This window comes from Urocampus carinirostris, chromosome 17 (assembly GCF_059441175.1).
Source record: "Urocampus carinirostris isolate Australia breed hairy pipefish chromosome 17, RoL_Ucar_1.0, whole genome shotgun sequence".
NCBI lineage: Eukaryota > Metazoa > Chordata > Actinopteri > Syngnathiformes > Syngnathidae > Urocampus > Urocampus carinirostris.
This window is the reverse complement of record NC_142365.1, coordinates 577,149-605,041: the sequence shown is the minus strand read 5'-3', so window position 1 is coordinate 605,041 and position 27,893 is coordinate 577,149. Positions and strand designations below refer to the sequence as shown.

Below are 27,893 nucleotides of genomic sequence, written 5' to 3'. Positions count from 1 at the left end.
AGGCCGGAAAAATCATCCGTGGACCGTATGTTTGACGTTGTCGGTTTAGGTGGCAAAGGAAAAGACCACAATTCTTTTCATATAGGTCTTATTTATTTACATAACCGCGATGAATATTTTTTCGCTCAATATTGACAATAAAATGGAACAGTTTAGCCTATAGATTGAGGATCGCTGTACGAAAGCAGAGTCCAATTTGGAAGGAGTTTTTGCAGCGTGACTACGGTCACGCACTCTTAAAGGACAGAGTGTAATATTTAGTGCCTCCTAGTGGTAAGAAAATGAATTCATTAAAAAAAAAAGATTAAAAAAAACAAGCAAAAATACATGAACTATTGTAAAAAAACATGCATTTTTTTGAATCATTGTAGAAATTAAGGTTTTATTTTAAATATAATGAGCCATCTTGCTGCTACGGGTAACCGAAAACCTCGTGAAAAGCCGGGCAAAAAGATTACAAGAAAAATGATGCAGTTTGATCACTTTTGAGTCCGTAGTTTGTATTCCGCCTTTTTAGCTGTTGTTTTCAGTTGAACTACACAATACGGCGAAATCTTGCGGTCAAAAATATACACACTCTCCCTTTAAACTGTTTTTTTTACATCATTTGCTCCTTCTAGCAGCACACTTTGGAGATCTTGAAACAACAACTCGTAATCTCATGTGGAGTCTATTTGAATGCGGGCGTCGGGGGATCTCTTTTCACAGATTCAGCAGAAACAAAGAAAACGTCGAGCAGCCGTCTAGCCCATCTTTTTCTGCCGATCCAAAAACTTTTGTCTTCTGTCGGGCGGGATCTCGTCCAAACCGATGCCGTGATTGCTTCCCCTGGAAGAAAAAACACACTTGGAGATTTTAAATCGATAATTCTATCGGTCAATAGGAACAATAATATAGACCGTGCATACTAGTCAAAATCATGCACAACCAAGGCATCCGATGCCAATCTCTTTAAGCAGGTTTCACAAATTAAAAACAAAATCAATGTATCAGCAGCTTTTTGTCTTCCATGCGCAAAGAAAAACCAGAGAAGGTCTAGACTCCACGCGACCACAAACTAGAACGGGCCGATACGCCTTTTGTCTTCAAAGGTAAAACAAGAAAATATTTCACAACAAACATTTTGGTGCAGGGGCAAATCATATTTACCGTATTTTCCGCACTATAAGGCGCATCTAAAAGCCTTTATTTTTTTCAAAAGCTGACCATGCGCCTTATAATACAGTGCGCCTTATATATAGATCAATATTAAGTCTCGCAACTAAGGCAAGCATCCACCGACTAGATTTCCCCCCGAAGGCGAAGTCGTCCGCGGTGTATGCTGGGATTTATATACCGACGTTTCATTTCCTAACCAATGTGTCAATCATCATTTGAATCAGTCACTATTGGCTAAAGTTATTTGGAGGTAACGGGGGCGGATCCTTTTTATCATTTACAGGCTCGTATAGGCTAAAGGGGCAAAGCAAAGCCCGCGATTGGCCGAAAAAGATGAATGCGAATCGCACGTCGGGTTGCACTACGGCATAGAGAAAACATTTTTTAATATTCTGTATTTGTAAATATTTGACTCTCCTGGATTTACTACACTCACGGTTGTAAGAAGACCACGGTTACGTATCATTATTGAACGTGATGGCTGCAAGAGAACTTAGGTGAGCTATGCAGCTTTCTATTTTCCCGGTATCTTGTTTTAGAACGATCTTGATGTTTCTGTGATGAGTCTATTTTGAAACTCAATTCAATTCAAAGTGTTTATTGTCATATGCACAGTAAAGAACCCCGTTTCCCTGCACAATAAAAATCTTACTTTGCTGTCCACACAGTTGCCAGCAAAAAATAAAATGGAAACTAAGAAATGTTTGGCATTTCTTGAATCCCAAGACTTTAACCTTCCGAATGATATTTGGAACGATGCATTTGAGTGTTTCCGTACATGTCTGAGACACGTATTTGCTTCTTTGCAAGCTTTAAGTTGGACTGAACTATCTGACTGTTTTGTCCACGTTCCCATTGTAGCGCCTTATCATCCGGTGCGCCTTATGTATGGAAAATATAGGACCAGAAACTATTTTTGGGGGGTGCGCCCTATAACCCGCCTTATAGTGCGGAAAATACGGTAATCTTTGACATGCTATGAAAGATTTCCCGGTCCTCTAAATAAGTTGTTTTAACACTACAAGTTCTTCATTCGTTTGTGTGCCTCTTATATTTTTCCTTTATAGTTTTCATGGACTGCAAAATCGATATTGTCATACGTTTTGGAGTAAATTGTCTTACGTATTAATGGTAGCAGCCAAGAGCCCCAAATCCTTTAGTTCAGTTTCAGTTTTTTGCTTTCTTTGTGTTGTATCCTGTAGATTTGTAAAAGAAAACTCCAAAAATCTAAAAGTGTGTGTGTTTTGAATAAAAAACAGTAAAAATAATACACTTTCAAATATATATGGTATGAGACTAAAAAGGTTTTTCCTTCTGTTTCCCAACTATAAATATTTGAAAAACTAATGTTATGATCCAAAAAGGCAAGATATGTTTTATTTGAATAAAGTTTTGGTTAAAATAATGAATTGAACACCCAATTTTGCTACATAATATAAAATATAATACAAATACAATAATGGCAGGGCACAGACAAACCATGTGAGGAAAGGGACCTGAGGTAGGCTCATTCGCGCTGATAGGATTGGTAGCAAAGGTGTGCTATGATCAGCTAGCTCAACAAAAGAACTAAAAACAACGCTTAACTGTAAAACAACTATAGAGAACTGGAACGTAAAATAGAGACATAGAAAGTAAATTGTAAAAGATTAAACGGTTACAAGTAATATTTTCAAACCATACAAAGATTTTGATAGGTTTATCTGGCTTGTTTCTGTTTTCAACATTGGACACCCGCATAGGAGATTGCATGGGATGCCAGTTTTGTCACGGTTGCCCATTGCCCTCACTTGGCCCCGCCCGTTTGGCGCCAGCTGCGGCTTGTTGCCCGATTAGCTTCCCTCCAATTTAAGCTCAATGCTCTCACTCACCCCTTGTTAGTCCGTCAACGAATCTCTGCACCCGCAAGACGTGTGTTTTGACTCTGTCCGGTATCCTGCTTGTGCATCCTGTACTGTATCGATCCCGTCTATCTCATCCTGTTTGATATCTGAGTCCAGTCCCCAGTGTCTGGTATCGATCCTGGCTGTCTCATCCTGTTTGGTATCGACCCTGTCTGTCCGGTATCTGCTCGTGTATCTTGTATCGATCCTGTCTGTCCTGTCCGGTATCGACTCCGTCTGTCCGATATCAGCTCGTGTATCTGCTACCGATCTCGTTGGCCTCTGGCTTCCTGTTTTTCAATGCCGGACTTCTGTTTTACTTCTTCCGCCCAGGGATCACCGAATCACTGGCGTTTGTGTTGACTGCCCCGTTCCCGTAAAATAAAGCTTTTGTGAAAACGTTACGCATCTGGGTCCTCCTCCTGTTCTGGTTCTGACAAGTTCGTTAATTAGACTAATTATTCTCACTGTTGTTTGGTATTTTGACTATTATGCACTGTATACAATATGTTACTATCAGTCAAGAATTTTGCACTTTTAAAACATTCCCTTTAAAGTGGGTTTGCTTTTTGAAACCTAGGAGATTTCATAAAAAGAAATGACTTAAGGTAGGGCTTGAACAACAGATTTGGAATTTGGCATTGTGAGGGTTTCTCCTGTTCTCCTTGCAAGTTCAAAATTCATTGATGTCTTCTCTCTTTATCTGAGCGTCTACTACACTATTAACATATCCGATTTCTAAGCATTTGGCAACAAATGTATGGGGTTGCCGCTGGTCCTTACCCTTGAAGGTCCGGTGGAATGGGCAGATGTTTCTTAAAGTCTTCCCTGCCCACCAACCAGTAGGTGTTCTCAATCCCTTTTCCCTGTTTAGGAGAAAAAAGCCAATTTAGATGTTCGGCATGCCTTCTTTACTTGTGCAGGTTTGATTACCTTTAATTCCGTCAGACCTCTCACTTGGATTTTGTATCCCAGCTTCAAGCTGTTAAGAATATCTACTGTTGTCTGGTTGACGTGGATTCTGTAAGCTGGAGAAAAGCAATCAGAGTTAGCGTTCATGAAGGTCCATTTTTGGAACGAAGAGAAACGGGATCATGGCTGAAATCGGTGTTTTGGACCACATGGGGGCAGCAGATTCCAAATGTGTTTGGAGAGCTGACCCGCCACCTCATTGTTCTGCGACCCACTAAAGGAGGTGACGTTCCATTTTGGAATGATTTTATTTTATTTTGGTTGAAAATAAGTTTTCTACATTTTTTCTGTACATAAAATATTAATTTGATTTCAAAAGAAATGTGTTGTTTTGTTTGTAGGGCAAATGATTACGACCGGGTTAAAAATATATACGTAATAAAAACATGAATTGAAATGGAGGGCACTTTTGTATACTGATTCATAAAACAACGATGAAATACTCTGATGTCACGATTAGCAATATGCTGCCCCTGTGCCCGCTCCTTTGGCGACAACTGCCTCGGACTCTGATTGGCTCCCTATTTAAACCCACTCCTTTTTGTCCCCTTTTGTCACTCCGTCTGCAAACCTCAGTTCACAATAGGCAAGCATTTTTTCGACCCTGACTCCAACCTGTTTTTTGCTCCCGTCCGTCCCCCCGGCTTCGACCCGTTTTTGATCCTGACCACGTCTACTCTCCTGTCAGCCTGACAACTGTAGCTGAGAGACGGGCACTGAACAAGCTGCAGTCAATCATGGACAATTCATCACATCCACTACACAGCATCATCTCTAAACGGAAGAGCAGCTTTAGCGACAGACTGCTGTCACAGTCTGAGGAGATCATTTCTTCCTCATGCCATGAGGCTCTTTAACTCCACCGAGGGATTAAAAGCCCACATTAAAACGCACTGTATCCAGGTACCGTGTAGTGCCTAAATCCAACTCCCCTTCAAAATCCTTCCCCCCTCGCGTGAACGCGCATTCTGCTGCGCTTCCAACAAAAGCGATCGCATTTTATATAATAAGTTTATTAAAACAATAAAGCGCGATCGTATTCTACAGAATGCGTTTGTTAACGCGGAAGAAAAAGCCTTTATTTGATGTACTATAATAGCCATATGTAATGTATTTTTATTGTGAATGAAACTCTGGTTGCATTGGATCCCGCAGTGTAAACAAATCGTTTTTTTTTTTTTAATTTAAAATCGGATTTCCCTGCCTATACTGTTTGCAAAGTAAGACGCACTTTAAACTTTGGGATCCAACGACAGAGGAATACCTCCACTTTGTGATGTGTAACTGAGTAGGTGTTCAACAAATCGAGTTCGTTTTATTACTACTATTATTATTAATAATAGTCATATTTTGAGAAAAGTCTGAAACTCTTCAAAATCACTGTGCTGACATATTTATGTCACAGAAAATTACCCTAGAAGTCACAAGTCTATATCCGGGGTTGGGTAGGGTTACTTTAACTTGATTACTCGCTAATAAAAGACAAAAGAAACTAAATAGGATTAAAATGACTCCATTTTGTGCAGGTTTGGGGAGTAACGGAACACATGGAACGGCAAAAATGATGTTGGCGAGCTGTGGATTTATGTTCATTTTGTTTCTGTGGCATTTGATGTTCGTTTTGCCGGAGATCAAAGAGATCAAAGCCAGGAGAGAAAGCTTACCACGTGTTGTGAGTCATCATTTTAATCATATCGAGTTTCTCTTGTCTTTTATGAGCATATTTGCTATTGGAGTCATCCAAAAGTCATTGAAAGTAATCCAGTTCAAGTAACCCTACCCAACCCTGTCTATATGTCATACAGGGTCCATTTTAGCAGGGGAGTCAGATTTGGCAGGTAAAATGCCTGCCAACCCCCCTTAACTCCTGAATAAAAAGTCCTAAATTGTTTCAAGTCTAGATCGTTTCTGAAATAAGATTTTATTGATGAATGGTATAGTAGCATTCCATATCACTTCTTTTTTGATTGTAGTTCCTTGTTGATGGAGAATGGTTGAAGTCATAGAGTTCTACAGGCCTTTCCACATGTTGCTCACACTCATTTTTTAGTTTGTTGATGAACAAAAATAGTGGAAGATAAAATTGGTCAGTTATACGATTCAAATGTCTATCCATGTTGTATATTCGGATTGGTGTAAAATGACAGCTCGGTTGGATATAAAAAATGATCGTGCGAGTCATTCATCTTGGTGTGGCAGACGGATTTACAAGGACATTTGAAAGTGGCAAAAGGTTGCTGACCCCTGCTCTATAGCAAAATGTCATATTGGCTATTTCTCTATTCTATTTCTTTTATTTTTTTATGATTTGATTATTTAACACAAGGACACTGCTGGAAGTGTGAATAAAGTATCTATCTATCTATCTGAAAGAAAGCATAAACTCTTGAACTCCCCTCCCGGAACATAAAAGAAAGCCAGCAGCGCATAGCAGCTTATTTACAGCAAAACTTTGAATTGACCTCTAATTCTGTTTAGAGACTTAAGAGATTAGAAAGGAGCGCCGGCTTAAAGCTCTAGATGGCCCCCGGCAACATGCACACACAACTCCGCCTTCGGGACGGAAAGCCCGACTTTCTCCGGCTGATTTATGGCCACCACGGCCGGACACTCACGCAAGCCGGTGGACTCCATTCGAGACGCTGTGTTGACGGTGTCTCCGAAGAGGCAGTAGCGAGGCATCGTCAGGCCCACCACTCCTGCCACCACTGGGCCTGCGCGTGCACAAAACGCTCGTTGCGATCAACAGAAACTTAGGAAAGGACCACCCCAAATTTCATGACAATGAAAACAAATAAGAATCGAAACTTCCTGTGTGGAGTTTGCATGTTCTCCCCTGCACTTTGGTTTGCTCCCACATTCCAAAAACATGCATGTCAGGTTCATTGGCCGGTTCAAATTGTCCCTAGGTGTGAATGAGCGAGCGAGTTGTCTGTCCCTGTGTGTCCTGAGACCAGTTGAGGGTGTCCCCTGCCCACTGCCCGAAAATCGCTGGGGTGGGCTCCAACACCCCCGCGACCCTACTGAGGATAAGCGGTGCGGATCATGGATGGATGGATGTTTCATTTCAGGCAGCATGGCGGGGCAGTGGTTAGCGCGTGTGCGGCACAGTTCTGAGGTTATGAGAACAAAACTTCCTGTGTGGAGTTTGCATGTTCTCCCCGTCCTTGCGTGGGTTTCCTCCGGGCACTTCGGCTTCCTCACACATTCCAAAAACATGCATGTCAGGTTAATTGGACGGTCTAAATTGTCTCTAGGTGTGAGTCTGTTCCTGTGTGTCCTGCGATTGGCTGGCAACCAGTTGAGGGTGTCCCCTGCCCACTGCCCGAAGATAACTGGGATTGGCTCCATCCCCCCCGCGACCTTACTGAGGATAAGCGGTGCAGATCATGGATGGATGGATGTTTCATTTCAGGCAGCATGGCGGGGCAGCGGTTAGCGCGTGTGCAGCACAGTCCTGAGGTCATGAGATCGAAACTTCCTGTGTGGAGTTTGCATGTTCTCCCCGTGGGTTGCGTGGGTTGCGTAGGGTCGCGGTTGTGCTGGAGCCCATCCCAGCTATCTTCGGGCAGTGGGCAGGGGACACCCTCAACTGCTTGCCAGCCTAACGCAGGTCACACAGGGACAGACAATTCGCTCGCTTATTCCCACCTAGGGACAATATGGACCGGCCAATTAACCTGACATGCATGTTTTTGGAATGTGGGAGGAAACTGGAGTGCCCGGAGGAAACCCACGCAAGCACAGGGAGAACATGTAAACTCCACACAGGAGGTTCGATTTCATGACCTCAAAACTGTGCCGCACACGCGCTAACCACCGCGCCACCGTGCTGCCCTGCCCTGTAGTATTTCCACAGTTGAGTTTTGTTATTTCATTATCTGGGATCTCTTCTACCGGTCCTCCTTGCAAGTTCTAAATCTATTGTTGTGTGTATGTAGTACACCCCTCACATTTCATTATAATGTTCAATAGAACATGGCTGAAGAAGTATGTCAACAGAGTTGGCCGCTTACTGGAAAGATATCCTGTGGTCTGATGAGACAAAGATGAAATGTTTGGCTCAGATGGTGAGAAGCATGTGTGGCGGCAACCAGGTGAGGAGTACAAACATGTTTGTGTCGAGCATGGTGTTGGGAATGTCATGGTTTGGGGCTGCATGAGTGCAACCGAAATTGGGGCATTGAGGGAAACAAAAACTCAAGCCCGTACTGTGATATACTGGAGCAGAAAATGAACCCCTCCCTCCAGAAACCGTGTCGCAGAGCAGTGTTACAGCCTGACAATGACTCCAAATACACTGCTAGGATCACCTAGGCTTTCCTAAAGGGGCTATGGATATGGACTGGACAAGCATGTCTCCAGATCTAAACCCAATGGAATCTCTTTGGGGCATCCTCAAGCCAAAGGTGGAGAAGCACAAAATCTCGAGTATCCCCCAGGGGAGTGGAAGAGCATTTCAGTTGCAATTTGTGAGGCTCTGGTGAAATCCATGGCGAGGAGGATTCAAGTGGTTCTCCAAAATCATGGTATTGAACTTCAGGAACTTGTACTTAAGGGTGCACTCACTTTTGTTACCAGGGGTTTAGCTACTCATGGCTATATTTGGAGTTTTTGGAGGGGAAAAATAAATTCACACTGCTATATGAGCTTTACACAGACTAGCTTTCATTGTGACAAAGTGATTTTTTTTCAGTGTTGTTCAATTAATCATAATGATGAAATCTCTTGAGGGCCTAAGTACTGCAAAAATATGATTTATATATATTAGAAATAAAAATATTTCTATTTCTTCTCGGAACAGAGGGTGTATGTTGAAAAGAAAAAAAAATCAAAGCATGCCAAGCGTGGACTGTTGCTGCATGCTAATTGGATGACAGCAAGCTAAGTGGATCGCGCTCCACCATTCCAGGAATAAGTTCCAGACGAGGATCAAGGCTGCAAAAATACCTCCTTTTTCCTTAGCAGCTTGTGTTTTCTCCAGCGTTCCCATCTGTGACAAGCTCACCTGATATTTATTATATTTGATTTCCCCCGCAAAAGACATATTTCTCAATCATCCCTTACAGTGCCATTGACAGCCAGAGATGTCAAACTCAATTTCCCAAAATTGAAGAGCAATATCGGAATCATTTGAAACATACTCCGGTTCTTTTTGTGTACTGCTTTGAACTTCTTACCGGAGTGCAAGCCTATCCGGATCCTGACTCTCAGTTCTGGCATGTGTCTCATCTTAAAGGTGCCGATGCAGTGGAGGATGTCCAGAGACATGTTGGCCATCTCGGCAGCGTGACGATTACCATTCCTATTAGGGACTCCCGAAGCTACCATGTAAGCGTCCCCGATAGTTTCCACCTAAAAACACACCAAAGAGACCCACCATAATAAATAACTTTGGTCGAGAAGGCGCTCAGGGTGGTGGCAGGAAAACAGATTAATTCAGCAAACAGTGTTCTTTTAGACTGAAGAGATCTTTTCTTCCTCATGCCATGAGGCTCTTTTACTCCACCCGGCAGAGTAAAGGCCCACAGAGGCTGAGACAAGAGTGCTTGGGACGTAACATGAAAAAAAACAAACTAGCAAGGAACCAAAGGGGGCTAAGTTCTAATAAAGGGAAGGGACCAATCCAGTGCCGACTGTTGTGAGGTGGTGCAGAATCAAAGTGCAGAAACACAGATTAGTGTAGGTTTAGCATACGTGCACTTTTATTCAGACGTTGTACGGTACACCGGAGTCAGGTACGGAGGCAACAATAGAAGTCCAAGTAGTCAGTGTTTCAGTAACCCCAAACAGTCCAAGAGTTTGTCTGCCAGTATTTGTGATCCAGAAAGGCAGTCAAAGGTTTGCTACACTGGAATGACAAGGCAGAGACAAGAGTGCTTGGGATGTAACATGAAAGACAACAAACTAGCAAGGAACCAAAGGGGGCTAAGTTCTAATAAAAGGAAGGGACCAATCCAGTACTGACTGTTGTGAGGTGGTGCAGAAGCAAAGTGCAGAAACACAGACTAGTTTAGGTTTTATTCGGATGTTGTACGGTACACCGGAGTCAGGTAGCGAGGCAACAATCGTGGTCTAAATGACAGGCGAGGGGGTTGGAATTCCAGTAAAGCCGACAGTGAAAGGGACAGTCCACGAGATAGTTAGTACTCGTAATATGAGAAGGCAGGCAAGGGTTCGATACATTGGAATGACAAGAGGCTGACACAAAAGTAATAGCAAAGATCGAACTAGCAAAGAACCAAAGGGGACTCAGTACTAATAAAGGGAAGAGACAAATCAAGACCAACAAGGAATTTAACACCCGGAAGTGAGTGACCAAATAAGGTAAGGTCTAGCAAGAGGGAGCGAGAGGGCTAGATAGGGTGAGAGAGAGAACATTCAGGGAAGCACAACTCATCGTGCAAGATCATGAAACTTTGTAGAAAATAAGAGGGCACTGGCCTTGTAGACGTCGTGCAGCCCGATGATGGCGTCGAAAAGCGTGTAGAGGTCGTTGAGAAGGTCCACCACCTCGATGGGTTCGCTGAGAGCCGAGATGGTGGTGAAGCCCACGATGTCGCTGAAGTACAGCGTGACTTCGCTGAAGTGCTCGGGTTTGACCGGCTTGCCCGTCTTCAACGCTTGGGCCACGGACCTGCGATTGAAAACCCACGGCAAATTGGAGCCGTCCGAGCGTACGTATTTACTCCGCGTGTTGGGCAGAATTAAAAATTCGGGTCAGGTTGTGTCGAAAACGTCAATCATTGTATTCTAGTTTGGATTCGGGCCAAGCTGGGCTTATCTCTTGTTGACTTTTTAAAAAAAAAGCAAGAGTAAAGAACCTACAGGCGGATCCCTCACATAGAGAAAGAAACAAAGAACAAAGACGGGTGGATAATTAAAACAAAAAAGGCAGCGAGAGAGATGCTCGAACTTGAACGTAACGATTAGCTCGATAGCACTGTCCGACCCAGAGAAGCAGTGGGGGTGAAAGGGTTGGCTAAAATCACCCTTCTTCCTCCAAAGTCCTCCAAAATAAAAATATGAAAATTTGGCTTCGCTTCGGGCTTGGTCCCTCACATCAAGTTAATTGGTCGGGTTTGGGCAGGGTCAGGCTAGATTTCTTAGACCCGATCTTACTTCTAGTCGATTAATTGCTTATTTTTACTAGCTCGTGCTGCAATCAGAAAGAGAAAATGATTATTATCAATGCACTTGTTTGCACAAAATTTTACCAAATACTAACGAAGACTCTGTATATATTTTTTTGTATTGCTATAATAGCCAATGGCTAACCATGCTAATAATAACTACTACAGTAGGGATATCAATGTCACGATTACCGACATGACAGCCGTGCCCACTCATTGGCGCCAACTGCCTCGGGTTCTGATTGGCTCCCTGTCAGTATTTGAACCCTGTCCTGTCTGTCCCCTGTTGTCAGTCCGTCTGCGAACCTCAGTTTACACTAGGCAACTCTTTTATTGACCCTGACTCCAACCTGTTTTTTGCCACTGTCTGTCCACCAGCTTCGACCTGTTTTTGATCCTGACCACGTCTGCTCTCCTGTCCCGGCTTTCAACCTCTTTTTGTCCCCACTATGTCTACTCAGGTTCTGGCTTACGACTGACTTCCGACCCCGACCACGCCTTGCTCTTCCAGTCTCGGCTACCGACCCGTTTTTTCCATCCCGGACACTGCCATCGCTCGCTACGGAAGATCCGTTTCCGTGTTCGGATCACAATCAGAGTGCGAGAGCCACTTGCTTCTCGCGTCCAGCAAACACTGGATCGTGGGCGCAGCTCTTCCTCTTCCCTTCAATAAAACTTGTGCGAAATGTAACGCAATTGTGTCCTGTTTTTGTTCTGGTCCTGACAGATAGTGCCTGAATAATATGGGCTCTTTTCATTTAATGTTCATGTAATTTCCCTTTAAGCAAAATTTTGAATCATGCCACCAATACAATTTTGGACTCTTTACCTTCTTAAATCAAAAGGATTCATAAAACAAAGGTAGACGGGAAAACTTGAAATGTGTCTTGATTTTTCATAGCTCTGAAAAGAAAAACTAAGAGCTAAATGAGATAACATGGTTATGGATGGGAATCACCTGTGCCCGCTTTTTTGGCGCCAACGGCCTCGGACTCTGATTGGCTCCCTGTCTCTATTTATACCCACTCCTATCTGTCCCCCTTCTGTCAGTCCGTCTGTGAACCTCAGTTAACAATAGGCAAGCCTCTTTCGACCCTGACTCCCAACTGTTTTTTGCTCCCGTCTGTCCCCCGGCTACTACCCGTTTTTGATCTACTCTCCCGTCCCGGCTTTCGACCTCTTTCTGTCCCCGACCACGTCTACTCTCCTTTCCTGGCTTATGACTCGCTTCCGACCCCTACCGCGTTTTTGCTCTCCTGTCCCGGCTTCTGACCTGTTTTTCCATTCGAGACACCGCCATCGCTCGCCACGGAAGATCACGAAAGTGTGTTCAGTGCGACCTGCTTCCCGCGTCCAGCAATCACGGGATGGTGGGCGCATCCCTTTATCTTTCTTCCAATAAAACTTGTGAGAAATGCAACGCAAGTGGGTTCTGTCTCCGTTCTGGTCCTGACAGACATTCGACTTCAGACTACAATTTTTGGATTCATGCTGATATTTAACAGCGTTATTCTTAGCGGCAGCAAAAAAATAGTCAATGTGTGAAAAACGTTATGCTTTTTTTACGTCACGGTCTTGTTAGATTATTAAAACGTGTTACTGATTCAAATGTGTCACTGAGAATGTTGTCACTATCACACACGACTTTTCCAGCTATATTTGTCTTATTATATCATCTTAACATTATTACTTTGATAATCACATTAGTTGTTATAAATGCACTTATGTTCATCCACATATTTGAAGTATTTACTTGGTGTAATCACATAATGTTTGAACATATCCTTTCGTATCAGTACTTTCCCAGCAATGGTCTACCGATGAGTCAGCTCTTTTCTTTTACAGCCTTCAAAATCCAGCTGCTTTCGGTTTTAACAAAGGTCTCCGGTGAAGATGTGGAGTTTCTTTTTTTTCACTTTCTATTTTGCCACACGCTTTTCCTATTAAGAATGCGGTCAGCCATTTTTCAATGCTTTTTGGTGGGAGACCTTCTCCTCGTGGGTGCAGAGTATACTCCGTTTTATTTCATTTTGTATTTTTGTAATAAAAGTCCTCAACGAAGCTGCTTCTTTTCAGCTCTTTTTTGTTCCTCTGTCCAAAAACTCCTCAAAATGGCCGCCCCCTGAAATGTACGAATAAAATCGGTTTTGTTGTTAGTCCTCAAACACAATCGGAATCTTCTGTTGAAACTAGGGTGTGTTATAAAGAGTATGAAATATGACTTTGTGTCCTTTATGGATTTTTGCCAAGATTTAAAGCCAAAATGTGTCATATTAGACCACTAGATGGCGCTGTATTGTCAGGTATGAGCAAGGGCCAGTGATACCTCAAGGCAGGATGCCGGACAAACATGGCGTCGACTAAAGTGGGGATTCTACGGTGTATTTCTCAACATATGACTTTTTTCTATAAAAAAAAAAAATTAACAATGATATATTAGTTATCATTTTTTGGCCTAGTATACGATTCAATGTTTGTTTTTTTTTGACTGGACAAAAGTTTTTTTGTACCACTAGGAGGCACTAAACATGACACACTGCCCCCTAAATGGCGACATTATCCGAGCAACTCAAAGAGGTGACGGGAAAAAAATATAAAATATAATAAAATATAATATATAATAAAATATAATATAATATAATAAAATATCTAAAATATCTAATTGGGCCAATGTCAAAACTGATAACCAAATATTGAGTAGTTATCGGTACCGATACCACATCCTGATATCATTAACACATAAAATGACATTCCATCTACAAAAAAAAAGGACAGAATAGTTTCTGCATAGTATTAAACGTACTTAAAGGGACACTGTGTAATCTTTGACCCCTAGATGCCGCTGTTTTGTGTAGGGAAACCGAAAACAAATGCTACATAGCACAAGGAAGAAGAACAAAGAACTAACTACGAAAACTCATGGTGACCAAACTTAATCATTATGTTTTCCCAGTTTTTGGTTTTTGGGGGCACCCGAAGCAGCAAAATGGCAGACAATCATGTCTGCTCCCTCTAGGTGAGTCTCGAGTATTTTAAAATAGATAGAAATTTCTCGATCCACGAGTATTTTGAAAACACACATAGACATAATAGTTCTTTTATTTTTGGTTATTATTAAACTGGATATTGTTTGCAATGAATTAAAAAAATTTTACCACCAGGGGGTGCTAAATGATACACAATGTCCCTTTAATGATTCACTATTGCTTTCAATTCAGGTTACTGTTTATTAAAGGACTACTCGAAGGCATCCAGTACCGTATTGGCAACTATTACAAGTCTACGGTTCACCGATCTCCTAACCACCTGGATCGAAGGGGTACCACTTCTTGTGGTGTGTCTTGGGCAAGTACAGCCTGGCGCTTATCCCTTTCCAGGCCGTTTTAACTCCTCAACATGACAGATAGTTTTGGTTTCCGTGGTTACCAGTAGCAGGCGAAAAGTCCTGATCTGACTCAGATACAGCACCTTCATCATTTGGTCGCCGTTGATTTTCGGTGTACATATAGCTTAAAAAGGGCCGATAAATAGGCTGCCCGTCCCAAGTGAAGATAAGTTCCACCGTGGATTATTTTGGACTCACTTGGGCAGCATCTGAGCCACCAGCTGGTCCGTCTTTTGTCTCTCCACCTCCAGTTCTTCCGTCCTCTCCCGGATGAGATCCTCCAAATTGGAGGAGTACTGCTCCAACATGCGCAGCATGGAGTCGATGATGTTGGTCTTCTTGCCTTTGGTGATGTTCTTAAACTGTCAGAGCGGAACCCAAAGTGAGTCGACGTTCAGGAACCGCGACTCGGAATCGTTCTCACCTGTTTGAAAACCTCGTGAAAGGTGGGCCTCTTGTCGGGTTCTTCGCTCCAGGCCTGCTTCAAGACCTGGATGACGTCCAGGGGGGCCTCGTCCACCGAAATGGTGGGTCGACACAAAGGAGGAGGTTCTCTGACCTTGCTGATTATCTCTGGCGAGACAACGCCGACGTAAACAATAAACACGGAGACGTACATGCCGATTGTCGCAATCGTTGCGCGATGGCGATAAAACAAAGTGTTCTTTGGTTTTTCGGCCGCGTGTTTTCTTGTCCAGCCGATACGAAGTCCTGATGACGAGATTACAACGTTTGCAAATATCTTCAAAAGCAAACCTTCATCGCAGGTTTCCCACACCTTGTCATGGACAAATTTAAGCACTTTTGAAGCAAATTGACCATTTTTTCCTCAGTACCCATAAAAGAAGAAATCCAGCGTAGATCAATAGATCTAAAGACTAAAACTTAGTTTCAAACCCTAACTCTAGCCCTAACCTTATTTTGAAACCCTAAAGTCGGTTTGAAACCATAACTTGGAAACCAAACCCTAGCTTTACATCCAACCCTAGCCATAACCCTCTTTCAAATTGTAACCCGAGCTTTAAACCTTTTCTGGAACCCCAAATTCAGTTTAGAACCCTAACATGGAGCTCAAACCCCAGTTCCTGCCCTTAACCCTATTTCAAACCGTAACTCTAGCTCTAAAACAATTCTGGAACCCCAAATTCAGTTTAGAACCCTAACATGGAACTCAAACCCCAGTTCCTAGCCCTAACCCCGTTTCAAACCCTAACCCTAGCTCTAAACCTATTCTGGAACGCCAAATTCAGTTTAGAACCCTAACATGGAACTCAAACCCCAGTTCCTAGCCCTAACCCCAGTTCAAACCCTAACCCTAGCTCTAAACCTATTCTGGAACGCCAAATTCAGTTTAGAACCATAACATGGAACTCAAACCCCAGTCCCTAGCCCTAACCCCGTTTCAAACCGTAACCCTAGCTCTAGACTTATTCTGGAACCCCAAATTTAGTTTAGAACCCTAACATGGAACTCAAACCCCATTTCCTAGCCCTTAACCCTGTTTCAAATCGTAACCCTAGCTCTAAAACTATTCTGGAACCCCAAATTCAGTTTGGAACCCTAACATGGAGCTCAAACCATAGTTCCTACCCCTAACCCTGTTTCAAACCGTAAAGCTAGCTCTAAACTTATTCTGGAACCCCAAATTCAGTTTAGAAACCTAACATGAAGCTCAAACTAGTTCCTATTTGTAACCTTATCCCCAACCCTATTTCAGAACCCTAAAATCAGTTTCATACCCAAATAAGGAGCCTAAACGGGTGTTTTCTAGCTCCAATCCAATATTGGAACCATAAAATGAGTTTAAGACGCAAACCCTAGCTCAACACCTAATCTAAGAAACATGGCAACAATGTTAAGCATTCACAAGCACTTTTCAATCCTTGAAAGCATTTTCAAGGAATTCAAGCACCCTTATGAAGCCTGTAAACAGATGATTTGCACATCATAGGATACCATCCAAACTTTCAGGAGGTGGCAAGAGGAGAGAAGTAGTTTATGGGGAAAAAAAAGAATACAAACGCATATACATACATTGATTGGAATTGTTAAGTCTAATTTCGTGTGTGAACAGGTTGAATCAAAGAGTGTGATAGAAAAAACATATAATTCGACATGTGTTTTCTGTCACGGTTGCCATGGCGCCCAATGGGCCCCGCCCGTGTGGCGCCGGCCGCAGCTTGTTGACAGATTGACTCCCTGTCAGTATTTAAACTGTGTCCTGTCAGTCCCCTTTTGTCGGTCCTTCTACGAATATGTGTCTTTTTTGGGCTCCTGTTTGTCTCCCGCTACGATCTGTTTTGATCTCGACCACGTCTGCTCGCCCGTCCCAAATTACGATCCGTTTTTGATCTCGACCACGTCTACTCTCCTCTCCTGGCTTTCGACTCGTCGCTGATCTCGACCACGTTTTTTGCTCTCCTGTCCCGGCTATTGACCTGTTTTTTCCGCTATCTGTGACCAGCGATCACCAGATCGTGTGCGCAACCCTTTCCTTTTCTTCTAATAAAACTTGTGAGAAACGTTTTGCGAGTGGGTCCTGTTTCCGTTCTGGTCCTGAATTTTCAGATTATTTCTCTTGTGGGAAGATGAGATGCCATTTATATAACTTATAGTACCTCGTTCTAAAAATCTGATGACAGTTGATTTGATTCATGTAAAAAGTTAAGCTCTGTCTTTTTCTATCGGTCTTTGTTTCCTTCTGTTTTGTCAATGGTCAATCCAAATTGTTGATCTTGAATTCATTTTAAGCTTGTAATTGATTAAAAAAATCAGTCAATCAATCCTGTGAGTAAGACTAAAGAACATCCGATCATATCTTAATTATTGCCAATTTGTCACATGTTGACACCATGTGACAAGATGGCTGCTTTTGCAATTAAGTGTATTGAAAAGTTTGTAGTTTAGTTGACACTAAAAATAAGGAGAGAAGACATCAACGGACTTTGAGAGGGAGGGATCCCAAACTGTTTGCCAATCTACTCACGAGACATAAAAAAAATAATGATGATTATTAATATCATAGAACAGATAATCGCTCTGTGAGTGTTGGCATACATTTTGGCGCACTCAAAACGTGATTTTAAATCCTCGTATTTGTATCTAATTTTGAAAAGAAAACAAAAAAGACTACATTTGTCACGGTTGCCATGGCGCCCATTTGGCCCGCCCGTGTGGCGCCAGCTGCGGCTCGTTGACAGATTGGCTTTCCGTCTATTTAAGCTCAGTGCTCTCACTGTTCCTTTGTCAGTCTGTCAACGAATCTCCGCCCCCGCTAAGGTTTTGACTCGGTCCTGTTTACTGTTGGTATTTGCTGTCCGGTATTGATTTTGTATATTTTGTCCTGTTTAATATCGGTTTCCAGTTTCGTTCCCGTCTAGTTTGTCCTGTTTAATTTCGATATCCTGTTTTGATATCAATCCTGTCTGTCCCGTCCTGTCCGGTATCGACCCCATCCGTCCGATAGCTGCTGGGGAAATTGGTATCGATCTCGTCTGCCAATGGCTTCCTATCAATCCGCGCCAGACCGCTGCCCAACGAGCATGACTTCCCATTTCCCGTAAAATGAAAGGCTTGTGTGAGAAACGTCACACGTTTGGGTCCTGATACAGCTCCGGTTCATGACAGCCAGTTTGTCTGCCGGTCTGTCTGTCTGTCTATCTACATACAGTATATATATATATACACCAAAGCCATATTACCCTAGTAGGAGTTGGCTAGAGTCAAGAACACACTCATATTCACCAAAAATCCATCCCACTTTGCTTTTTCCGACCCGAACCCGAACATTAAGCCCCAGAGATCCGAACCTCGGTTCAGGTATCCCAGCCTGATCTGAAAGCCCTCCCAATGAGGCCTTTCTTTTTTATGAAATCTACAAAAGCAGATCCGCCTTAAAAGGTGTGGAAATCAAAGAACAGCAACATGACTGGCTCATAGTGACAATGATGTAAATAGTTCATGTCGGTCAAACCAAGGAACAACAGCATACCTGTCAAGCTGTACGTTTTTGTCGTTAAAAGTACGTTTTTTATGCATTTTAAGACGAGTACGACGTACGAGAAAATCTGAACGGGAAAATGCAAATTTGTCAATGATGGCTACCGTTCGGTATATACCGACAATCACCAAACGGCAAATCGATCAAGTCAAACGAATTCGCCGCGGTAGCCTCAATCTCGGTATCGTTTTGTTTGTTGCAAACGATGCGAGCGCTTTGATGCTACGGTGCGCATGCGTCTGCCGCCTGGGGATTTCCCGTCATGCATCATTCCGATCAGGGGTTGATGGAGTCATTTTGAAATACATGTGGTTTTAAAAAAACATTGGATTTCATGTGGTAGTTGAGTAGTGAAAGGAAGTCCGTCTCTTTTTAGAGAACCGGCTTTTTCAGCTCAACTCGTTCGAGAGAGCCAGCTCTCAAACGGCTCACTTTCTTTGATGTATTATACAGTGTTCTGGTTTACTGGCGTCCCTGCGTCTAGAAGTCTAGAATCAACCTTTTTGCCAAAAAATTGTCATTATTACCCGATTCCTTTTTTTAAACAAAGATTTACTGCACTCCCAACTTTTCGTCAGGCATTTTCGTTTTGGTCTCGCGTTTCATGTTTTGGTCTGCACGCCGATCTCCGCCAACGAGATCTCATTGTGGAGTGAAAGGAAGTCCGTCTTTTTTTAGAGAACCGGCTTTTTTGGCTCAACTCATTAAAAAGAGCCGGCGCTCCAACGGCTCACTTGCTTTGATGATTGATATTTGAATAAGAAAATGTATTATTCTACTTAATTCTATTTGCATGTATTCTTGTCATCTACTGTGAACGTCCAAGCGACTTCATTTTGAACTTTTTTTGATCATAAACCTCATTCATGTCTCGCAACAAAATGTTCATGAACAATATATATGATATAACCAAACTCATCTACACTAACATGTTAAACTACATCAATAAACACGTTTGAAAAAAAATACGGTGTATGATTATTTTGTTTTGTTTGTAAGGGCATGGAGCCCTGGAGCGCCACAGCTATGCAACAGTGCCCAATAACAGTCAAAATAACAAACTTGGCGCCACCAGCCTCTGCTTGCCCAAAACACACCACAGGAAATACACCCACCCACCACATAAACATATACCGTATTTTCCGCACTATAAGGCGCACCTAAAAGCCTTTATTTTTTTCAAAAGCTGACCATGCGCCTTATAATACAGTGCGCCTTATATATGGATGAATATTAAGTCGCAAAGTCTCGCAACTAATGAAAGCAGCCGCCGACTCGATTTTCCCCCGAACGTGAAGTAGTCCGCCGTGTATGCTGGGATTTATATACCGGCGTTTCATTTCCTAACCCATGTGTCAATCATCATTTGAATCAGTCACTATTGGCTAAAGTTATTCGGAGGTAAAGGGGGCGGATCCGTTTTATCATTTACAGGCTCGTATAGGCTAAAGGGGCAAAGCAAAGCCCGCGATTGGCCGAAATAGATGAATCCGAATCGCACGTCGGGTTGCACTACGGCATAGAGAAAACATGTTTTACAATTCTGTATTTGTAAATATTTTATTCTCCTGGATTTACTACACTCACGGATATAAGAGGACCATGGTTGCACATTATTATTGAACACAACGACTTCGGTGAGCTACTCCGGCTATATATTTTCCCAGTATCTTGTTTATGAGCTATCTAGATGTTTCTGTGATGGGCCTTTTTTTAAATTCAACTCAATTCCAAGTGTTTATTGTCATATGCACAGTAAAGTTGCGAGCGAAAAAGAAAATAGAAACTAAGGAATGTTTGGCATTTCTTGAATCCCAAGACTTTAACCTTCCAAATGATATTTGGAACGAAGCATTTGAGTGACATCGTACGGACACCGCATCCGCACTTGTCTACGACACGTATTTGCTTCTTTGCCTGCTTTGGGAATGTTAAGGGGGTAATAAGTTGGACTGAACCATCTGACTGTTTTGTCCACGTTCCCATTGTAGCGCCTTATCATCCGGTGCGCCTTATCTATGGAAGATATAGGACCAAAAACTATTTTTTGGGGATGCCCCCTATAACTCGGTGCGCCTTATAGTGCAGAAAATACGGTAGACAAATATTTTTTCACATGTAAAGAAAAAAATAGTCTCCCATGATGGATATACCTACCCTTGGCTGGCATGTCCATCATGCAAAAAGGCGCAGAGCGGGAAATAACTTCCTGTGCAACGATGGAGAAACTGTAGACATCCCCCAGAAAGCTCCCCTTCCTCCTCAGAGAGAGATCACGTAGCAGCTCGGGAGCCGTCCAGAACAGATCTTTCGGCACTCATCGAAAAGAGCCATATAAAACACAAGTCGAAGGAGAATAGGGAAACGGAGAACCTTACGGGTTTGTATACTCACCCTCTGGCTTTTCTTCTTGGATGTTGATGTTTTGAGCACCGAAAAGTTCATTGAAGCCGTAATCGGTGACTTTTAACACAAAGCGGCCGTCCACCACGCAGTTCCTGGATTTGAGGCGTCCGTGGACGATCCCTCGATTGTGCAGGTACTTCATTCCCTGTAGGACAAACCGGTCCGTGAAGAGCAAGCGCGACACGCTCGACGTTCATTTTTTCGCCCTCCGGTACCCTGATGAGATCCATCAGCAGGGATGATTTGAACATCCAGTCCAGACGTACGTCCTCGTTGGTGAGCAGATCCTCCAAGCTGCCTCTGGAGCAGTGTTCGGTCACCACACCGAAAATACCCGAGTCGACGAAGAGTCCCAGGAAGAGATTGAGATTCTCGTGCCTCATGTCTCGGAGCTGCGGGAATTAGCGGGACGGTCGGGACGGAATTGCAGGGGAGAACTTTCTTTTTGTTTCCTCAGACCTTGATGAAGATGGACTCCGTGTTGCTATTGATGCTCGTCACAGCTCCGGGTGGACCTTTCTTCAGCCAGACCCAATCTCCCTGACGATCGCAGGAAACAAGATGGAGATTCCCGTCCAAAGAAATGACCGCGGCGACAGATCTCGGGTTTCAAACCTCAAACACAGCGACGTTGGAGCTGTCTGGCGTGGAGGCCAGATAACTGCGACCGGACACCGAGTGGTGAGGCGTTTTCATGTCCAGCTGGCTTTTCATCATGCTTTCGTCGTTCAGCTTCTACTTTCCGCAACAAAGAAGCCGTTTTATTCATTTAGTCGAAAACGATAAGGGAAAATGACAGTTATGACATTCCAGTTATTCTTTCCACAATTTTTCCCAGTGGTTCTTTGATTAGTTCTTTGGTGTTGAAGTCCACATGTACAGTAATTCATGTGTCGTTTCAAAGGGAGTCATTCACCTTTACATAACAACTAAGAACCGTTTAATTTGGATTAACCCAAATATTTCTTCATTAATTTAAAAGAACCTTAAAAATAGGTTCGGATGGTCCAAAACGTATCCACCACAAACTGGGTCACTGATCATTTGAATGTTTAAACACTCAAAATAATTACAGAAGACATCAATAGATTTTGAACTCACAAGGAGGACACGGAGAGAAGCCAAACTTCAGATAATATTGCTGTCAAGACCAGAACGGAATTAGTACCCACTCGCGTAACGTTTTTCACAGTTTTATTGGGAAGAAAGGAAAGGATTGCACACACGATCCGGAGATCGCTGGTCGCAGGGAGCAGGTCGCTCTGAACGCGGAAGTGGCACTTTCGTGGCGAGCGATGGCGGTGTCGGGAGCGGAAAAAACAGGTCAGTCGCCGGGACAGGAGAGCAAAATATAGTCGGGATTGGAAACAAGTCGAAAGCCAGGAGAGGAGAGGAGACGTGGTCGAAATAAAAAACGGATCGTTATTCGAGACAGGAGAACAGACGTGGTCAAGTTCAAAACAGGTCGTAATTAAAACAGGAGAGCAGAGGTGGTCGAGATCAAAACAGATCGTAACGGTAGCAAAGACACGGGATAGGCGAAAAAGGGCTTGCTGTGTAAAAACAGAGAATCGCAGACGGACCCACAAAAGGGGACTGACAGGGAGCCAATCTGTCAAGCTGCAGCTGGCGCCACACAGGCGGGGCCAATTGGGCGCCATGGCCACCGTGACAATTCCAACCTGTTCTAAAGGCCCTCCCTTGAGCCCCTTCTTTCTATTAACTATCATAGGTCACAGATCTGCCGTAAAAGGTGAAAAAATTCAGAGAACAGCAACATGATTGGCCAATAGTGACAATGATGTGGGGGAGTTAGGTAAGGACCGTGTCGGCGGTTGTTCAGAAACATTCTCCAGTTTCGAAGATTTGTCCCTTGATAGTCTAACACAGATAGTCAGTAGGGCCAAACTGACTGCTCGATCCGTTTCCAGCTTCACTGGTGAAGGATCTGTTTAGGATCTTAGGACCATCAGTTTTAAATATTATTAATATATCGCCATCCTCGGGTATTGTTCCTGTAGCCTTCAAGTCTGCCGTCATTAAACCCACGCTTAAGCGACCTAACTTTGACCTAGAAAGCCTAGGTAATTATAGACCAGTGTCAAAACCGCCATTTTTTGCGAAATGACTTGAAAAGGTCGTTGCACAGCAGCTAAATGACTTCATGTCAGAAAATAACCTCTCTGAAACTGTCCAGTCAGCATTTAGGGCAAATAACTCTACTGAGACAGCCCTGGCTAAAGTAACCAATGATCTCCTTTTAGCAATAGATTCCAGTGCCTCATCAATGTTACTGCTGCTGGATGTCAGTGCTGCTTTTGATACTGTCGACCACAACATATTAATTGTTTGTCTGGAATGCATTGGTATCTCAGGAACTGTACTCTCGTGGTTTAGGTCCTTCCTGTCAGACAGGATGCAATGTGTTAATTATGGCAATCTGACCTCTAAACTCTCTAATGTCCCCTGTGGTGTTCCACAGGGCTCTGTACTTGGCCCCCTTCTTTTTAGTATTTATGTGCTTCCGCTTGGTGACATTATCCGCAAGTATAATATTAGTTTCCATTGCTATGCAGATGACACTCAACTGTATGTGCCACTGGAGACAACTGGACAGTTAAGTTGTAGAAATCTGGAGGCTTGCCTTACTGAGCTAAGGTAAACAGACAACCTCTTGTTTCAACCGGACATCTGAACGTGCGAGTGAATATAACAAGCTTTACGCATGATCATTTCAGCTAAAGTAAACAGACAACCTCTTGTTTCAACCTTTTTGTTTTCTTTGTTGTTGTATGTGTTTGTCTTGCTGTCGGTCACCCCACTTGAGGGATATGACCAAGGTAGATAGATAGGTTTTAAGGTTTTTGTCGGCCCACTAGACCATTCCAATGTCCTCTTAGCTTTAGGCTTCTTTGTAAATGAGCACAATTCGGTCTGAGTATTCTCAAATCGACCCAAAACACCAACTGAAAGACAAAGAAAGCGCGAGAACTGACCCTTTTGCTGATTTGAGTGTTGATGAAGACCAGGTCGTCCAAAGTCAGGATTACTTTAGTGGATCCACCAATGTCACCAAAAGTGAAGCCCACTTTACCACTCCGCCTGAACGGCAAAAAATAAAGCACTGCAATTAAAATGTCAACAAATGTCGACCGATAGGAGCTTACTATAGTACATACTTGAAATGAATGAAGACGTTGACAGCACCGGCAACAAAAATAGCAAAGAGAAGGAAGAGGAAGAAAGTCGTACCATCCATTCCTGCGGGGAAAAAACAGGTTTACTATGGTGCACCTTTCCTGTTCTTCATTTTGGGTGATTAAAAAATTAACAGACGTTTTCCTTCTTGTTTGGTCTAAAATGACGCCCATTGTACTCTCGTGGTGAAATGACTGCTAGGTTTTTGTTCAGTACTTGAGATAACAACTTTATGTCAGGTTAGAATAAAACTTGAAACACTGAACCAATAATTGGTAAAAATCAGTGTAGGCAGGACTAATTTTTGGGTGGTTGGATGGAAAACTAGAAGTATAATTATCACTTACCTCCACTGCAGGCAAAATAAGGACTAAACCAGCAACTGGAGTCCGTGTAAGGGGTACTGCCGGCGAAATGGATAGAACGACCGAGATACTTCAACCCTCCGATCCTGCCGCTGGTGTGCGCCGCCTCCAAAACATGGGTTGAATACAGCGAGTTTCCCATTCCACTGTAGTCCAGCACAACATAGCGAGCCTGCATGCCTTCACCATCCCTGCCCGCCCTCAAGTGCTGATTGAAGCCCTCAAATTCAAAGCCACCTTCACTGGTTCCGAGGACCTCGCCGGACACCCACTGACCGCTTTTGGCGCGGGCCTGCTCCGTCGCCATGGCTATGTAATACATCATGTTGTAGATGGACCCAAAGAAGGGAGAAACCTAAAAGGAGGGAGAGAAGGTGGTGAGCGTGGAATTGCGCGAGAGCCGAGCTTATATTCTCACATGCTCCGGTTCAGCGCTGCTGCGGATTTCATAACTGTCTTGAGCGTCTTTGAAGGCCTGGAAAAAGTTGCGGTCTCCGGAGTCGATTGTGACGGTGAGAACCCCGTCGTAGGCTTTCCTCAACTTAGTGTCGTTGCCTAGCTTGTAGTAGAAGGCGTCGTTGTACGGGAGAGAGTAGAGGAGGGTGTCGTAGGGGATGAAAATGTAGCCGCGGTCGATCATTCGCATGTCTAGCGCCGCGGTCAGGAGATCGTACTGGGATTGCCCGCCAATCAGGACCGACGGCATGCACATGATGACGACTGTGAAAGAAAATCAGGGTCATGAGAGATTAGAGGTCAGAGAGCACTCGAGACTCACCTCTGACGCGGTCAGTTTCGCGGACCCTGGTCAAGGCAGTCCTCGGCCGGTCCTTGCCCGCCTCCATGGTCACCACTGGGTTGACGGGGAGACCTAAAGCCCTCAGAGAGGAAGCAAGCTCGTGCCCGGTGGCCTCCCACAAGTCGCTGTCCTCCGAGATAACCGCCACGTGGGCCCAGCGGAAATAGCGCAGCACCGTGAAAAGGACTCGCGAAGACGACGGCTGCGGCCGGAGGAAAGTGGGATACGTCCCCCTTTCCTCCATGTTCGGTTTCAGGCAACTCCAGGAGAGGATCCCGACGTCCCACTCCTTGGCGTACAAAGCAGCCGAAGAGCAGTACGCCGGGTTGGCCGGGCCCAGGAACGCCGAACCGTACCCTTCCAGCTCGGCGAAGCGGGCGATGGCACGGGACGACTTGCAGTCCTCGTTGACCAGCGTGTAGTCGTACCAGTAGCCCTTGTTAAGGTGGGGGTCCTTGTTAATACGGGCGGTAGCCAGGCGGGCTGCCGCATCCGGTAGAGCTTTGGTGTAAAAGGGATCACAAGTCCAAGGTCCGACAAGGGCCACCTTGAAAGTGGTGGCCCAGGCTTGACACGGTAGGGATGAGATTAGGACCAAGGGCAAAAGGAGCCAAGGTGACCAACAGCTCTTAAGACGCCACACCGGGGAAAATGGCAACTGCGGTTTGGACAGCGATGACGGTGCAGACGGGTCAGGGAAGATACTTTGCGTTAGGCCAGCGCACGTCCCCGTACGTCTTTTTCTTCTAGCTTTTAATGAGTCCCGCTGCCATCGAGGGTGGTAGGAAAGGTTGTGCAGGAAGCGAGGGTCTTTGCGACTTGTCATCCCCTCTCGCAGATCTGTTGGCACTCTCGCCTTGCGTCACACGGATGGGGGCCGATCCTATGCCCTGGCACTCAGCAGTCTACGGTTTTTAAGACTGTCATCACTGCCTCTGGGCCACAGAAACATTTAGGGGAAATGTTTAGATATCGTGACAAAGATTTTATTTGACTTTACTGCGATTAACAATTAACATTATCCCAAATTGCAAAGTACTTTGTTATTGTAGCCAAAGTGGACGTTAACCCAAGGGATTTCCTGGTAATAAGATGCTTTATTGGCACCAGCTAGTCTAAAGATAGCATTTGGATTAATACTACATATGTAGAATTTGACTTCAAAAGCCAAATACCCCGGTTTTTAATCTATCACCTTCGGCGGCCATTTTGAGAAGACGAGCCGGCGAAGATGACATCACTAAGAACTTCCAGCCGACAACCAATCACGGTTCACTTGCTTTTGGAAAAGACTTATCTCCTCATTTATGTCGATCTATAAGCTTTGGCCTAAATTTGGAAAATAATCTAATTTGTAAGAAATCTCACCGTCTTCCCTTGAGAATGATGACTTTAAAGTGATGATCCTGATGCAGAATTATAGGCATGTGCTTAGCAAGCCTATTAACGCCCTTCGGATATACAGGTCAATCTGGTCTCAATGTACGTTTTCTTTATCCACGTGAAGAATCAAAAAGGAAAACAACATTTCCACTTCCTGAAAATGATCTTTTCCTTTAGAAATGTATAGCAACCGATTCCTGAATCACCAGTGTGATTTCAGGTTCAGTTCTGATTCGAAAGACGAATTGCTCAAGCCAAGGTCAAAAGCTTGTGTCTCAACTTTGATTTTAGCCCGAACAGTTTTACATCTCGAGTTCTTAAAGCTCATTTTTGATCCCGGTTCTTAAGACGACGAGTCTTGAAAACGTCTTACCTAGATTGGTTCCCGATTCAGAGTCTCCATGTCATCAACGTGGAGTGCCTGGTTTCCGGCGGCGAAAGTCATTCAAGAGGAGAACAAGCTCCCGCCCCCCCCACAGAAAATCTTAAAGTTTAAAATCCTGTAGAAAAAGAATCACATCTCCGTTTTCTTTTTGCTCTCTCAGCCCGGGACTGGGGCCCACCCCAAATCGCAGATATTGCATGAGAAGAAAAGGCCAGAAAAAAAATTACATTGGACAAAACCTAGAAGGGGGACGGCGAGAAGGAGAAAACCGGCTGGAGAAAATGAAAAGGAACGGGGAGGACATTCAGGCTGTGACTTCTCAGCCTTCTTTATCTTTTAATCCATACGAAAGTGGGGAGAGTGAGAGCCTTGCGAGGGTGACAGTGGAAGGGGATTGATGCTGAATGGATGAGGTTAAAGTTCGGGACGGTACGGGGGCTAAGGACGGAGGACCCACCCAGATTGCATCGGTATTATTTCAACCCTTTGTTGGAAGATCAATGGTTTGAAATGGATGCATGTTCTCTTCATCATAACCTCTTTATTATTTCAGTTATTTAAAACGTATTCTTTTATTTTGTCATTTACTCAGTCGTAACTGTAAAGTTTTTCATTGTTTCAGTTGTTTTATTTTGTAGACAGACGAAGCTTTGGCTCATCATATCAAATTTTGTTAGAATCAGTTTGAACAAAGAAGACTTTTTCAAGTGAAGAAATCTTCTCCTTTATAATACACGCTATGACTTCAATACTAAGGCTGGAGCCTCAATTTATCATCCCCCAAGGCCATAGGTTTGAGACCCCTGCTCTAGAGTTCATTTCAGCC

General features: G+C 43.8%; 1 protein-coding gene across 1 annotated transcript; it reads right to left on the bottom strand.

Moving 5' to 3' along the window:
* Positions 1-71: 71 nt before the first annotated feature.
* Positions 72-27,427, bottom strand: gucy2d (guanylate cyclase 2D, retinal). The gene is made up of 19 exons (XM_088320393.1): positions 27,056-27,427; positions 25,279-26,234; positions 24,919-25,220; positions 24,483-24,855; positions 24,117-24,198; positions 23,934-24,039; positions 21,553-21,672; positions 21,397-21,477; positions 21,153-21,329; positions 20,926-21,082; positions 20,689-20,838; positions 14,956-15,104; positions 14,730-14,893; positions 10,458-10,650; positions 9,194-9,368; positions 6,629-6,727; positions 3,975-4,069; positions 3,825-3,907; positions 72-828 (listed from the first exon to the last, which is right to left on the bottom strand). Exons 2-19 carry the CDS (start codon positions 26,123-26,125, stop codon positions 744-746), a joined length of 3,438 nt encoding a protein of 1,145 aa, XP_088176519.1. The 5' UTR covers positions 26,126-26,234; positions 27,056-27,427; the 3' UTR covers positions 72-743.
* Between the last annotated feature and the right edge of the window lie 466 nt (positions 27,428-27,893).